A 14,634-nucleotide genomic window follows, 5' to 3' on the forward strand; every position below is an offset into this window, starting at 1 on the left:
TGTTAATTTCCTCCACTGTACCCAACTCCCTTGTTAATTTCCTTCACTATATGCTGCCCCCTTATTTTCCTCTACCATAACCCCCCTCCCACCACTGGTTAATTCCCTTCCCCCCTTCCCCTTTTCTCCCTGGTTAATTACTCATACTATGCACCTTCCCCTCCCCTTCAATTTCTTCTACCAACCCCCCCCCCTTCCTTATTTCTGGTTACATTTTTGGCTGTCCTGAGAAAAAGCAGGATGCACAACTATTGGAATTGCCCCATCCTTCCCACTTGTACATTGAGAGAAGTTGAGGCCAGTTCATAAATGGGGAAGAGGGGGGCTCTGATGATTTCCTTTAGGCACTAAGCCGGTGGGAATTAGGGAACAACTGGAGGGGTGAGTTTTGGCTTTCCCCAGTAGAGGCCCTGGCCCTTCCTTACTCAGGACACCCTGCCTTTCTTTGGGATGGATCTTTTTTCTGGGGAGCAAGTCAGTTAAGGTGTCCTGAAATAGACCTTCACGCTGGAGTTAGTGATGCGGGCACCATAGTGCCCTGCCCAGAACTGTGTGTCTTTGCCAGCATGTTCAAAAAAAATGAAGCGAACATCCTTTTGGAAGTTGGTAAAGATGTGGGAGACCTGCAGAAAGGTGAATGAAGGCCTGTCAGGTGGGGGATCAGTGTCCCTGGTGCCTTCTGCCCTTTGGGTTGCTTCCCCCAGACCTTGTGGTTTCCCTGCTAGACTTCCCTTTGCCTCTCCCACTTTGAAGCCTCACCTGGATGCAGGTATTGCCATTCCATTGGGGGATTGGATCAGGCTCAATATCAAATCTAGCCAGCACTGTTCTTCGATTAGCAGCCACCAGCTGGACATGAAGCTGGTATTGGCAGCCACAGTCGTCTCGAGCTCCCCACCTACAGGGAATGGGAGATCCCCTCAGGGCTGTCTTTGACTGATCCTCCAACCCCCTGCCCTTAATTGTGGATGAGAGACTCACCAGTCACTGATATGGATCTCTGCCCGGGGGTCATCCAGCAGCTCTGGCCACAGCCCCTGGGCCAGGAGGTCCACTACTTGTCGCTTTCTGCACCACCTGAGGAAGGGGCAATGGTGATGGCTGTCAAGACCCTACTGGGGGTCTTGAAGGAGGTTAGAACTCATAGGGGGAGACTCACCCAAAGGAAGTCACGAAGCAAGTCTGGACCTGTGCCCCAGGCACTGGTTTGCGATTCTCTTCTATTGCCCAGCCTTGTCCACCATGTTCCAGCTCCCAGCTCTGGAACCCTTCTGTGGGGACCAAAGAGATATGTATGTACAGGGGAGGGTTGGGAGGTCAGGAGGATAAAACCTCCCCCAATTCCCCATCCAGGGGTCTCTCCCCTAGTCCTTCCTCATTCAAAAGCTCACCTTCCCCACAGGGATTTTGGAGCAGGTTTCGACCCAGTGGCTCCAGGATGCCTAGGCGGGCCCAGGAACAAGGCTTGGTAGCAGGAGGGCAGTGGTGAGTAGCTTCAAGCAGATCCTGGCTTGAAGCATCCTTGGTCTGGGCCCAGCGAAGACGCCACAGTGCGGGCCCATCCACCAGCTCCCGCCACTGCCGACACACAGCCCGGCATCGTGCCACCAGCGTCCGGGGGGGCACGTGGAGCAGGATTTGCAGTAACAACTCAGGAGGCAGTGGGCTCAGATCTAGAGCTGGCCCTATCTCTGACTCCTGCCCAGAAGTCTGAGAAGAGCCTGACAAGCCCATGGCTCCCACTCCAGTCCCCTGTGAGAGACAAACTATCACTCTTGATCTCCCTCAGAGATGGGCCCCCACCCTTGGCTGGACAGGGCATCTCCTGGCCAGTTGGGTCTTGCTCCTGGTAGTCCCCCTGTTGAGGCGTCTGCCTCCCCACCTGTGGGAAATCCATCACAAGATCTGGCAGGTCCTAATGCTCCTGTTGCAATCCACAGAGTGTCTTAATTCTGCCTGTAGCTGCTCTGTAGAGATAGACTAATCTCAGCAGGGGGGTGGTGGGGGGCCCCCAAGCTCCTGTCAGTCTTCATTCTTATTACTGTGTTCCCATTGCTCAGACTGCCTCATTCCAGCTCCACCCCTATGACCAACCCTTCTAGATCAGCCTCTGGTGACTTACAGGTCCAGGTTAGTACTGGCAGTGGTCTTGGAGGATGGCCAAGGCAAGCTAGGACCCCTGGAGGAAAATGTATAGGAGAAGGAAGCTGGGGTGGGCAGAGGCAGCACTGTCAACCACCCCACCTCTCCACTTCTTCCGAGACGGCCTCACCACAGACCAGAACACAAGATACAATCCAAATATGGCTGACAAGAAGCATGCTACTTTGAACACCCAAACATCACTCTTCCAAACCCATGCCAATAATACATACAACAGTGTATATATATATATTAAACCTTTATCCTGTGTGTCTTAGAATCAATAATAAATATCACTTCCAAGGCAGAAGAGCAGTAAGGGCTAAGCAATAGGGGTTAAGTGACTTTCCCAGAATCACACAGCTAGGAAGTATCTGAGGCCAGATTTGAACACAGGACCTCCTGTCTCCAGACTTGGTTCTCTATCCACTGAGCCATCCAGGTGCCTCTTAATAGCACCAATATTAGTTCGATAATGTGGCTCAGAATAAAAAGCAAGTCAAAAAGCATTAAAGATAATAATAATAGCTAACGTTTATATAGTGCTTATTATGTGCCAGGCACTGTACTAAGTACTTTCCAATAATTATTTCATTGGCTCCTCACAACAATGTTATGGGGTAGATGCTATTATTATTTCCATTTTACAGATGATGAAACTGAGGCAGGCAGAAGTGACTTGCCCAAGGTCTCACAGCTGATAAATGTCTGAGACTGGATTTGATCTCAAGTCTTCCTGACTCTAGGGCCAGAGCTCTATCTACTGCACCACCCAGCTGCCTGATTTATTATTTTTTTTATTAAGTACCTCCTGTGTGCAGAGCACTGTACTATGTTCTGCGTGTACAGAGAAAGGGAGATCTATATTCACTGGCCCCACAGAGCTCACTGTCATATTCAAAGGAAAATGTAGGTAAAGGTCTTCATGAACTCTAAAATTGCAGAAATGGCCATTGTTGTTGCTGTAGCAGAGAAATGGGCACCATGGGAAAGACAAAGACAAACTGTCCTGCTTCCTTGCCCTCAAGAAGCCAATAGCACATAGTAGGTGCTTAAGACATGCTTAATACCTGACTGGGGCAGCTGGGTGGCAAAGTGGATAAAGAGTAGAGACTTCCTGAGTCCAAATCTGGCTTCAGACACATCTAAGCTGTGTAACCCTGAGCAAATCACCTTTTCTGCCTCAATTTTCTCATCTGTAAAATGGGCTGGAATAGGCAATAGCAAACCACCTCAGTATCTTTGCCAAGAAAACTCCAACTGGAGTCACAAAGATTCAGGCACAACTGAAAAATGAAGGAACCACAATACAGGACTGATTTCGATGATGGAGAACTCATTGCAGCTCCCTCCATCCACTGGCGAGCTCTAATGTCAGGACACTTGTTTTATCCACACAAAATTGAAACCTGCCTCCCCCTGGTTCCCAGTCCAACATCTTGTTCTCCCTCATAGCTACAGAGGATAAATCCCCAAAGACAGCCCTTTGGAAGTCTGCCCAATGGCCATAACAAATCCCTCCTAGACCTTCTCAAATCTACCTGCCTGCCCCCTGCTCTCCCAATTCCCTGCACTGATCCTCAATAGATTTGGTCTGGGTCTTTCCTGTCTGGCCCACCTTCCAAACTGTCAGTATCCCTCTAAGGAGTGGGCCAGGTTTCAAGTGTGGCCAGACGAGGGCAAAGGATGAAACACCCTGACCTGAGCTGAGATCAGGTGTGTAAGGTGCTTTGTAAACCTTAAAACAGCAGGTAAATGTGAGCCGTGATGACGGTTATCACCGAATTAGCTCTGGGGGATAGCGTAACCATGCGAATATGATTCACCCTTATGTTGACCTATAATGATGTTTATGGCAAATACCACAGGCATTATCACTTGAACCAAGATCTCTCCTCTCCTCTCTACCAATATTTATATATATATATATATATGTATATATATATATATACACACACACACACAAATGTATGTTTATGGTAATAACATGGCGTGAATAGATAGCATTAATATTTCTTTACTCACCATCTGCATTAATAAACTATCAGCCCATAATAAAAGGAGAGTAGGTCAATCTTTCCCTTTGATGCTGACAAAATAACTTCATTGTGGGAAGCAGTGGGAAGAACCCTGACTGTGGCGTCTAAGAACCTGGGTTCAAATACCACCTCCTACCTGTGTGTCCTAGGGCAACTCACTTGCCTTCTAAGGGCTTCAGTTTCCTCATCTATAAACAGAAGTGGGTGGACCCAAAAATCTCTGAGGTCTTTTCCAGTTCAAGGGTCCAAAGTTCTGTGATCTGAAATACAGAACTGGGTATGATTAGAAAGAAACTTGGTGCCAGGAATGGCGAGGTCCACCTGAATCCGTGCTGGGATCCCAAGCTGAGGCTTAGGAGTTCCGAGCTGCATTAGCGCCAAAGAGAAAATCGTTAAGTGAATCCTATTCCTAGTTAAGTAAAGCACCGATGTGTCGGGAGTCAGATCACAGCAGAGGTGCCGGGATCGGATCACGAGTGGCTGCCCCATTTCTAGTGGGTAAGATACGGAGGAGAGAAGAGGGAGAGGAGAAGTCTTGGTTCAATTGACGAAGATGTGATTTGGGTTCATTGTCTTTGAAGAAACGACTTTCATTATTTATTATGGAGAATGAGTGCTAGTTAGCACAGACATTACCCTGGCTGATTAAGTGATTCTTCCGCTTTTGGGGGTTAGCCCTGCTCATCCCCTCCCCTCCATGTGTTTTAGGATCACGGATCAGGAGCGAGATGGGGCTTTAGAGGCCATCTGGTCCAACTGGCTCATCTTACAGAAGAGGAAATATTAAGGGGAAATGGCTCACCCAAGGCCACATGAGTAGACATGGTAGAGCCTGGATTCAGCCTTAAGTCACCTGGCTTTGACACAGCATTCTTTCCCCTTTACCATATCCCTCTTCTGAGATAAGAGTAAAGCCTGGAGATAACTGGGTCCTCCTGGAGTCACATTCCTCCCCTGCCCCAAATATAGAATGCCCCAACATGCACCCAAAGGAGTGAGCTCTTAGATCCTAAAGTGAGAGCTGGCAGAGGCCATATTAGACCTGAAAAGACCGAAGAACCAAAAAAGAGAAGTAATAGCCTGAGCTCCTGGTGGCAAGCAACCAAGATGGGATTTGAACCCGGGTCCTGACTCCAGAAATAACTGGGCTCACTTCAGTGCCCCACAGTAACCAGCACGTGTATGGGATACTGCTAACAACGCCACTGACATGGGTAGAGAATTGCTATTGTAAATGTCCTGATAACACTACAAAAATGATCCACAGATACACTAGTGTGGCAGAAGAACTAGGCCTGTTGTGGGCTATTTGTCTTCTTTGGTTCTAGGTGTCAGAGGCTCCTCATTGGACAAGGACCCCAAAGTTTGGCCCAAAGTGCCCTGGAAACCATGACTGCAGGTGGGGTTGTTCAGCCGCTCACCCTGGCCAGCTTGAACACTCTGAGCAGCCGGGGGTCCTGCCATGGCAAATTTGGAACCAGGATGGCAGATGGGTCTTGGAACCAAGTACAACCAACACCGAAATGAGCATCCTGAGGCCCATTTCTCAGAACCCACATAAAAGAGGGAGTAGGGAAGGAAGTGCTTCCCCTTTCACCAGCTCAGTTCATGGAATCCATTCTGAGTACAACAACAGGAATGACCCAAAAGGCCATTGACTCAATCCAACCAATTTTAAAGACAAAGGCAACCAGTCAAAGGAGGCTGCTTCCACCTATGTGGCCGACGACCCCGTGGGGTCATCATAGACAAACCAGGCATGCTCAAAGGCCCCTTGAGGCCAGCACCAGTGCCCTCAGAGATGCCCTGGCCATCCTAGAAACACAGCAAATATTTTAAGAATGTTCTAAGGACCTCTGAATGGCAATCTGCCAAAAGATTAGAGAGCCAGCCTCAAGCTCAGGAGGACGTGGGTTCCAGGGCTGCCTCTGACATATGGATAGATGAATGAATGAAATAGCATTCTAGCTGTATGACTCTGGTCAAGTCACTCCACTTGGTGCCCCAAGCACCTCTCTAAGAATGCCAAAGGGCTGATTGTGTCAGGAAGTTTCCACAAAGGGAATTACGTACACACCAATGAAATTACAGGTCTGGACCAAAAGAGGAGCCCATGAGCATTAGAAACAGCCTTACTGGCCCTGGGGGCCTTCCAAACATGGCCTGGGTCCCAGGCTTGGCTCAGGCTGGCTAGCGCCTGGATGGAGGTGTGGGACTTCCAGGGGCCCAGCCAGGACAGCATCACTAGTTCTTCCTAGACGTGGCCTTGGCCAGAAGCCGCCGGTCCCCAGATCAGCCTCGGGTTTCCTCTTGGTCACAACTATTTTCTGATATTACAAATATGAGTGACACAGTGACTGATGGGGTGTGTGTGTGTGTGTGTGTAAGGATGGGATCACCAAGGTCTAAGTCAACAAAGCTGTACTTGCCTAATCCTTCTGGGGTGACTAGGGATATTGGGAAGGGAGGGAAGGGATCATCATGGGACACTGGGGGGGGTGAAGGGGGCAGCAGCCTTCTCCCTGCCTGGGGCCCAGATCCAAGGCTCACAAAGGCTGCCTGCCCTTGCACGCCTACCGCCCTCCTCAGCATCTGTAGCAGGGTGGGTCTAACACTCGCACACAGGGACGTTGTCATCAGCCCACTGACCTACTCAGGCTTCCTGGCAATGAAAGGGAAGTGTGGGTAGCTAGGCTCCCTGGATTTTCTTCCCCAATTCCCTGCTCTTTTCCTGCTTCCGGGAGGGACCAGGGTGGGGGGTGACTAGGATCTCCCTAAGGCGATTCGGCTTGGGGAAGCTCCAGGTCCCTCACCCCACCCTCCCCTGCCTCCATCCCTGCAAGCATCCCTACCACTTGGCTGGGTGCACCAAATCTTTCTGGGGCTCCAGTCCCCTCCCTCCCTTAGACCCACCCCCAAGGGGTGGGCGGGTGGGCGTGCCCCTTTCCCCCAACCGGCCTGACCTGTGAGACCTGGGGGTTTAGCTGGCTGAGGAGCCCATCACCCCAGACCTGGGGTTCTTCCAGTGCTGGGATGGGCTCGTGGGAGGCTGGAGGCCCGGCAGGAGAGCCCAGCTGGCACCCTCGGCTGCACCCCCAGGCCAGCAGAACAACTGCCATAAAGAGGCCTAGAGCAGGCTTGGCCCCGACAGTGACTTCTGCCAGTGGGGTGAGTGAGGGTGGATGGGGAGAGCGGGCAGCCTTGGCCTAGCCCCCCCGGCCAGCCATCCGCCGCCTCCCGGCACCTCTTCAGCCTTCTGGGCTGGCTCCTCCCTTCTTCCGCCCAAGCATCGGCGCTACCTTCCTACTGGGAAGGGAGGGGAACAGGAAGGCTCAGGAACAGTCCTGGGAAGGAGGAGCCTAAGATGAGAAAGGGAGCCCCCGAAGGACTCAGGCACCGATGCCAGGAGGGGGAGGTTCCAGGAATGCTCAGGGAAGAGTGTGGGGACACGGGAGGAAGCCTGAAATGGGAAGGGAGGGCTTCCGAAGGATGCTGGGACAGGGAAGCCTGACAGGAGAGGAGGGCTTCCGAAGGATGCTGGGAGGAGGGGAGAAGGGGGCCCAGGAGGGCTCAGAAGAGAGTGAGGAGGGACTTCAGGGAAGGAGGGCGGGAAGAAGGGCCTCGAAGTAGGGGAATGTAGCAGAGCTTGGGAAAGAGCACAGGGGAGGTAGCCTAGGAAAGGACTAAAGAACAGCAAAGGGTTCAAACTCAAGAGCAACAGCTGACAGGTGGGAGCCAGAGCAAAACAGAGGGAAGAGGAGGTAACAGGTTGCCACTGACATTGTCTTTCCTTCTCTCCTGTGCCTAGATCAGCCCTTGCCAAATCCCCTACAGTGACATCCTCTGGCCTCCTCCTTCTGGACTATGGCTGGCCTCAGCCCCAGCTGTTACTACCTCCTCTTTCTCTTCCTCTTGGGAAATGCAGGGGCTGAGAGGTCTCCGAAGGCCTCCCCAGAACAGATACATTTGTCCTACCCAGGTGAGTGCCCAGGGATGCCCACAATGCCAGACTCCTGTCTGGTCTTAGCATGTCCTGGGACCTACATGACTCCCTTTATCCCAACTTCCCTGTAGGTGAGCCTGGCTGCATGACAGTAACCTGGACCACTTGGGTACCAGCTGCCTCTGAGGTGCAGTTTGGGATGCAGCTCGGGGGGACTTTACCCCTGCGGGCCCAGGGCACCTCCAGTCTCTTCGTGGATGGGGGGATCCTGAGACGGAAGCTGTACATGCACCGAGTTACCCTTCGGGGGCTGCTGCCTGGGGCCCACTATGGTAAGGGAGCTTCGGGGGCCGAGGGAGGCTCTCTGAGGAGGAGGGGGCAGGAGCAGAGAACCAGCCCTTGGAGAAAATGGGGACACACTGACCCACCCCCACCCCTCTCACCTGATCCGATTCAGCTGTAATTAACATTGCGTAATGATCTTGGGGTGCCAGGTCCCCACCCTTGGCGGAGCCGGAGCGGACAGACTTCCAGAACCTAATTCTCTCTCCTTCTCCTTCCCTCCTCCGGACCTCAGCCTACCGCTGCGGCAGTGCCCAGGGCTGGAGCCGGAGGTTTCGTTTCCGGGCTCTCCAGCCTGGGCCCAACTGGAGCCCCCGCCTGGCGATCTTTGGGGACATGGGGGCTGAGAACCCGCAGGCTCTGCCCCGACTACGAAGGGAGACCCAGCAGGGGCTGTATGATGTGGTGCTGCACGTGGGTGAGGTGTGGGTGCCCCTGGCCAGGACTGAGCAGGGGAGTGGGGAGGGGGCCAGGCCAGGCCAGGCCTGACTGCTTCCTCCCACTTTCCCCTACGCCAGGAGACTTTGCCTACAACATGGACCAGGACAACGCGAGGGTTGGGGACACGTTTATGAGGCTGATCGAGCCGGTGGCTGCCTCCGTGCCCTACATGACGTGCCCTGGGAACCACGAGGAGCGCTAGTGAGGAGGGGGGAGTGAGGCAGGGGGCAGAGGTGGGCCCTGGCTGGGGAGAGGGGGGTGACTGGCTGATGAGGCCCCGCCTGTGCCTTCATGGCTCCAAGTCAGGAGCGGCTTCTTCCCTCCAGAGAATGGGAGGAAAGCACCCCCCCCGAGGGGAAGCTGGGGGCCAGGGAGCTGGAGGTGGGCTGGGGGGGGTCACCACTGGTTCTCACCAGCCGGCTGACAAGGGCCTTCTCCCTCTTGTCCCGACCCAGCAACTTCTCCAACTACAGAGCGCGCTTCAGCATGCCTGGGGACACCGAGGGGCTCTGGTACAGGTGAGCCCCATCCAGGCCTCTCTCTAAGCTCAGCTGCTGGCGGGGAGGGACGGACAGACGGATAGGGCTGCGCCTGGTCTCTGATGCTTCCCACCTCCCCCCTCTCCCCTCTCCGTGCAGCTGGGACCTGGGGCCTGCCCACATTATCTCCTTCTCCACTGAAGTCTATTTCTTCCTTCACTACGGGCGCCACCTGATTCAGAAACAATTCCGCTGGCTGGAGAGAGACCTGCAGGTGAGTGGGGAAGGGGGTGCTTCAGGCCATCTTTGGCCCAGGCTGTCTCCCACCTTCCTTCTCCTGTTGTCCTCAGGAGACTGTAAGCCCCCAGAGGGCAGGGGCTCAAGGGTGGCTTTGTATCCCTGCTGGCTGGCACTTGCTAGGCCCTTTTCGGATGATTATCGGGTGGCGCTCTCTCAGGAAGGCTCTCCCTACCCCAGCCTCTTTTCTCCCAACCAGAAAGCCAACGAGAACCGGGCATCGAGACCGTGGATCATAACTATGGGGCACCGCCCCATGTACTGTTCCAACGCTGACCTGGATGACTGCACACGGCATGAGAGCAAAGTAGGGCGTCTGCCCCGGAGGGAGAGGGGGACTCGGGACGCACACAGGCTGTCCTAGAGGAGTTGGGTCTAGAAAGACATATAGGGGGGCCTCTGAGGCTTCTGCTCTAAGGCCTGCTTTGCTCTGCACCCCCAGGTCAGAAAAGGCCTTTCCGGTGGTCGCTACGGCTTAGAGGATCTCTTCTATAAATATGGTAGCCGTTCCCTCATCCTCTCCCCTCCTTCAATCAGCATTCAGTTATTAAACACCTACTACGCGCTAGGCCCTGGGGGAAGTAAAGACTGAGACAGTCCCTGCCCTCATTCTACCAGGGGAGATTCATCAGTATCCAGATAATGGGGCAATTTGGGTGTGGGGAGCACCCTAGCTGGAGAGATCCCCCTTCCTGTGGGAGGTGCACCCCAACTTGCCATCTGGCTACCCTTTCTAGCCTTTAAGCCTGCTGACCCTTTTTCCCCCCTAGGAGTTGACCTGCAGCTGTGGGCCCACGAGCACTCCTACGAGCGCCTCTGGCCCATCTATGATTACCAGGTGAGGGGCTGCTGGGGCCACCCTACTCTGGGCTCCTTCCAGTCATCGGCCCCCCGGGACGGTTCTCCCCAAGTCTCCTTCCTCTGCTGCCCCTGAGAAGCAGTCCTTTCTCAAGCCTGACCCCTAGCCTCCTGCTATGGTCTTGGCCTTTCCCCTCTTCTCTGTTGGGACACAATTAGTGCTTTCTCTCTCCCAAAGCTCCTCCATTCCCAGTCTGAAGTTTGCTCTCTCAAAGGGTAAGGTGGGCTGAGCCCTGCTAAGAGTCAACTGTTCAATTTTCCACATGAGAATTTATAACTCAGAAACTGGCAACTGCTATAAATCTAGGCTTGATTTATGGGTTGTTGGTTTTTTAGAAACTCTTGTCTTCTGTCTTAGTATCTATTCTAAGACAGAGGAGTGGTAAGGGCTAGAGCCAGTGATGGGCAAACTACAGCCCGAGGGCCAGATGCAGCCCCCTGAAATGACCTATCTAGCCCCGCGACTTTAGTCCTAATCTGACAAATACAATGAGTGGATACAATACAATGAAACTTCGAAAGAGTTGCCTTAGAAACAGTCTGACAGAGGAGCATTGCCTTTCCTTTGGTCCCCTCTTTAAAAGTTTGCCCATCACTGGGCTAGACAATTGGGGTTAAGTGACTTGCCCAGGATCACACAGCTAGGAAGTGAACCCAGGACCTCCCATCTCCAGGCCTGGCTCTCTGTGCTACCTAGCTGCCCCTTGACTTTATGTTTTGCCAATTGTCTCTAGACTTAAGAAAGTGATGAAGAAAATGTTAATAATGCAGATTAAAGTCAGAAGTGTCTTCTGCATTTTGGTGGGGGAGAGCTGATAGTTAAACATTTACAAGGACACCAGTGGGTGAGCCCATTGCTGGGAGTTTGAGTGGACACCTGGGTTCATCAGAGCTTGCTCTAAGGGAGGCCTTGCCAGTCCCTTCACTTGACCTTCTTTTCCTTTTGGACCTTCCTCCCAGGTCTATAATGGAAGCCGAGAAAGCCCCTACACCAACCCCCGTGGACCCATCCATATCATCACTGGATCTGCTGTGAGCAAAGCTTGGGACCAGGGCATGCTAGGATCCTCCTCTCCTTCCGGAGGAGCTGGGAGGGGAGCTACTGTCCATGGTGCCCAGGGAGAAAGGGGCTGCCCCAAACTGGGGCCTGGGGCTGAACTTCCCTCCCTTCCTCTGGCAGGGCTGCGAGGAAATGCTGACCCCTTTCACCCCTTTCCCGAGGCCTTGGAGTGCCGTCCGGGTGAAGGAATATGGCTTTACCCGCCTCCACATTCTGAATGGAACCCATCTCCACCTGCAGCAGGTGTCTGATGATCAGGTCAGCAGCGGAGAGGGAGGGCTGGGGCTGGGCTGAGGCCCTGTCCACTGGGAGTTGGGAAGTCTGGGATTAAAGGGGGGACAGGGGAGTGAAAGCTGGGCCTCTCTGGTGACTGGTTGTTTCTCTCTTTCAGGATGGGAAGATTGTGGATGATGTATGGCTGGTCAGACCCAGGCAAGGTCGGAGGACCTACCTCTAGGCCCAGGCTCAAGAGGTGGGCAAGGCCTGACCCCTGTCAAGGAGGCCAGAATCCTCTTCAGTCTCTGGGGCCCTGGAGGGCATAGAGGGCTCCTGCTGCCCAGAGGGGAGGAAAGAAGGGAGCTAGGAAGATAATGTACAGATAGGGATGGAGTGTCCTCATGGAGCCAAGGTTGGGCTTCTCTGCCCACCCTTCCCCAATCCCTCACCACTGTCTTCTGCTGCATGGTCATGGATTTCAGGATTCCCAAAGGATTAGACAAGTCCTCAGCTTAGAAGGAAGCTCCTTAATGCTCTGGACACAGCCCTCCTCTGCTCAGGGATCTTCCTTGGCTCTCACTGCCCATAGGATGAACTCAAACTCAGGACCTCATCATGGTCATCCTCCAGTCTACTCAAAGCTCCCTTTCACTGCTCTGCTTCAAGGCTCCCTTCTATACCCCCTCCATTCCAGCCTTCATTTTCCTACCTCCACAGCGAACCATTATGGATGCTCCGAATGAATGCCCTCCCCACCAAGCACCCCCCAGCCAAAGTTATGGCCATTCTTGAAGGTTCAGCTCAGATGATATCCTCCTTCTATCCCAGGAGGCCCTCCGTGACTTGCCCCACTTCCCCCACCTTCCTCTTCTGAACCCTGAGAGCTTTTGGCGCCCTTTACTTTCTGGTGGGGTTCAAAGGAAGACATTTATTTCATTAATATCAGTTATTTCTGATGAGGAAACTCCCCCCACCTAACTCAGATCAGCAGCTGCTCCAATACTTCCCTGAGACTCTAGGAGACTTGCCTAGGGGTAGGCACTAAGAGATGACATGCCCAAACTCGGGATTCATCCAAGGTAGAACTTAAACTCAGGATTTCCTGACTTTGCACCCCTTTCCCCAATCAATGAAAGACGTGGCATGACAACCATGCTCATCCATTTTTCTGTCCTCTTATGTCCTCACCTCCCCCACAGAATGGCGGCCCAGTCAGAATCTGTTTGCCCCACCTCAGGCCCCAAATTCTCAAGCTCTAGCCTCTCCCCTTGACGCCACAGTCCACAAGAGCCCTGGCAGAGAGCTTCTGGCCCTCAGACCTACCAGATGTCTGGAGCAACCTGATATTAGGGGTTGGTCCGTAAAGCTGTATCAATTGGAGTCACTTGTGAAGTTTGGCATGGCAAAATGATGGAAGAGTCGCTGGCTAGGGACTAACCATGAATCCCTCCTGTGATCTTGGTCCTTCCCTCTGGAACTCAGTTTTCCCACCTGTACAACAAGAGAGATCCATTGAAATTTCTGTGGTTTCTACTAGCTGTAAAGTCCCTCTCCTCCATGAAGTCCTCTTGGCCCCGGAGCCCTGTCTCTCAGCCTTATCCTCCAGCCTCCTAGAGTGGCTTCCCCTCAATGTCTCCATCTGTGAAATGAGGCCCATGCACTGGATGACCTCCATGGTTCCTTTTGGCTCTGATTAGGATTAAAGATCTGTGGCTGCAAAAGCCAAAAGCTCAGGAGGCCTCTGGTCTAACTCCCTTACTTTATAGCTGGGGAAACAGGCCCACGGTCACACAGGCAGTAAGTGTCAAACTTACAGGATTCAAACTCAGGGTCTCTGACTCTGGAGCCAGGGAGTGACCCTATTAGACAGAATTGCTTCCCCCAAATCCCATTCCTTGGGCCTCAGTTTCCCCACATCTGTAAACAAGGAGAATATACTCTCACCCTACCTCACAGAGTCTCTGGGAGGAAACTGATCCTTTGAATCATCGATCACAATCAGGAAAGGAATGGGAGCTAACGTGACCAGCATCATTCAGGAAGTATTTGTGTTTGTTCAGAGTCTGACACACAGAAAGGGCTTAATAGGTGTTTGCTGAATGAATGTCTGAACAAATGAGTGGCCCAAAGGAGAGGCTCAGAAGGGGGACTCACAGGCATTTCTGGGGAGGTGCCTTATTTTATGTTCACTCAATGAGCAGATATTCGAATGGGAATTTCCATGTGCCAAGACAAGAATCAGGAAGGCTTCCAAGAGGAGGTGTGTGTACTATATTTTAAGTCTCTTTTGATCATGCATCTTGATTGGTAAAAGACTTCTGAACACACATTCCAAAATATATACATATATTTATTTATTTATAAATTATAGAACTTCTCTATACTTCTTTAAACTAGGGAATCCTTTCATGTATGGGTTGGAACAGAGGGCCATGGAGGTCCCTTCCAACTCAGAAAGTCTGTGAATCTATAATAGCATATTATGTACATTATAAAATATATGTTAAAACGTTTTAAAAGGATAAAGACGAAATAAACTATATTTGCAAAATAAATCCATTGTATTTATGAAATACACTAAATAACCCCAACCCTTCCTGATCTCCCTGTAAATAATGATGGAATAGGATTCATTATTTTTGAAAATCTTCTTGAGTGGTGTATAATTAGATTTTGCTCCCTAGGACTCTAAATCCCAGCTTCCCATGTTCCTTCTCATGTTAGGTGCTAATGTAGGGAGGATATAAGTTTTATGTAGTTCCGCCCTCTCTCTCTCTCTCTCTCTCTCTCTCTCTCTCTCTCTCTCTCTCTCTCTCT

General features: G+C 52.2%; 2 protein-coding genes across 2 annotated transcripts; one reads left to right on the forward strand and one right to left on the reverse strand.

Moving 5' to 3' along the window:
* Window positions 1-226: 226 nt before the first annotated feature.
* FBXO27 (F-box protein 27) lies at window positions 227-1,734 on the reverse strand. The gene is made up of 5 exons (XM_044667413.1): window positions 1,392-1,734; window positions 1,160-1,271; window positions 982-1,077; window positions 760-898; window positions 227-623 (listed from the first exon to the last, which is right to left on the reverse strand). Exons 1-5 carry the CDS (start codon window positions 1,732-1,734, stop codon window positions 480-482), a joined length of 834 nt encoding a protein of 277 aa, XP_044523348.1. The 3' UTR covers window positions 227-479.
* Window positions 1,735-8,045: 6,311 nt separating this feature from the next.
* On the forward strand, window positions 8,046-12,058 carry ACP7 (acid phosphatase 7, tartrate resistant (putative)). Its single transcript, XM_044667404.1, has 12 exons — window positions 8,046-8,160; window positions 8,256-8,456; window positions 8,702-8,884; window positions 8,985-9,108; window positions 9,363-9,425; window positions 9,546-9,660; window positions 9,883-9,990; window positions 10,126-10,183; window positions 10,454-10,521; window positions 11,502-11,573; window positions 11,722-11,859; window positions 11,993-12,058. Exons 1-12 carry the CDS (start codon window positions 8,046-8,048, stop codon window positions 12,056-12,058), a joined length of 1,311 nt encoding a protein of 436 aa, XP_044523339.1.
* Window positions 12,059-14,634: the final 2,576 nt, after the last annotated feature.

This window comes from Gracilinanus agilis, chromosome 3 (assembly GCF_016433145.1).
Source record: "Gracilinanus agilis isolate LMUSP501 chromosome 3, AgileGrace, whole genome shotgun sequence".
NCBI classification, from domain to species: Eukaryota; Metazoa; Chordata; class Mammalia; order Didelphimorphia; family Didelphidae; genus Gracilinanus; species Gracilinanus agilis.

What these genes read in the sequence shown, in the direction of transcription:
- FBXO27 (XM_044667413.1), bottom strand. Translation starts at nt 1,734, where the DNA reads ATGGGCTTGTCAGGCTCTTCTCAGACTTCTGGGCAGGAGTCAGAGATA. An exon ending in CCAAAATCCCTGTGGGGAAG is followed by an intron (nt 1,272 to 1,391) that starts GTGAGCTTTTGA and finishes TGGTCCCCACAG; the next exon opens with AAGGGTTCCAGAGCTGGGAG. An exon ending in ATGGCAATACCTGCATCCAG is followed by an intron (nt 624 to 759) that starts GTGAGGCTTCAA and finishes ACCTTTCTGCAG; the next exon opens with GTCTCCCACATCTTTACCAA.
- ACP7 (XM_044667404.1), top strand. Translation starts at nt 8,046, where the DNA reads ATGGCTGGCCTCAGCCCCAGCTGTTACTACCTCCTCTTTCTCTTCCTC. An exon ending in TGATGTGGTGCTGCACGTGG is followed by an intron (nt 8,885 to 8,984) that starts GTGAGGTGTGGG and finishes CCCCTACGCCAG; the next exon opens with GAGACTTTGCCTACAACATG. An exon ending in AGCAGGTGTCTGATGATCAG is followed by an intron (nt 11,860 to 11,992) that starts GTCAGCAGCGGA and finishes TCTCTCTTTCAG; the next exon opens with GATGGGAAGATTGTGGATGA.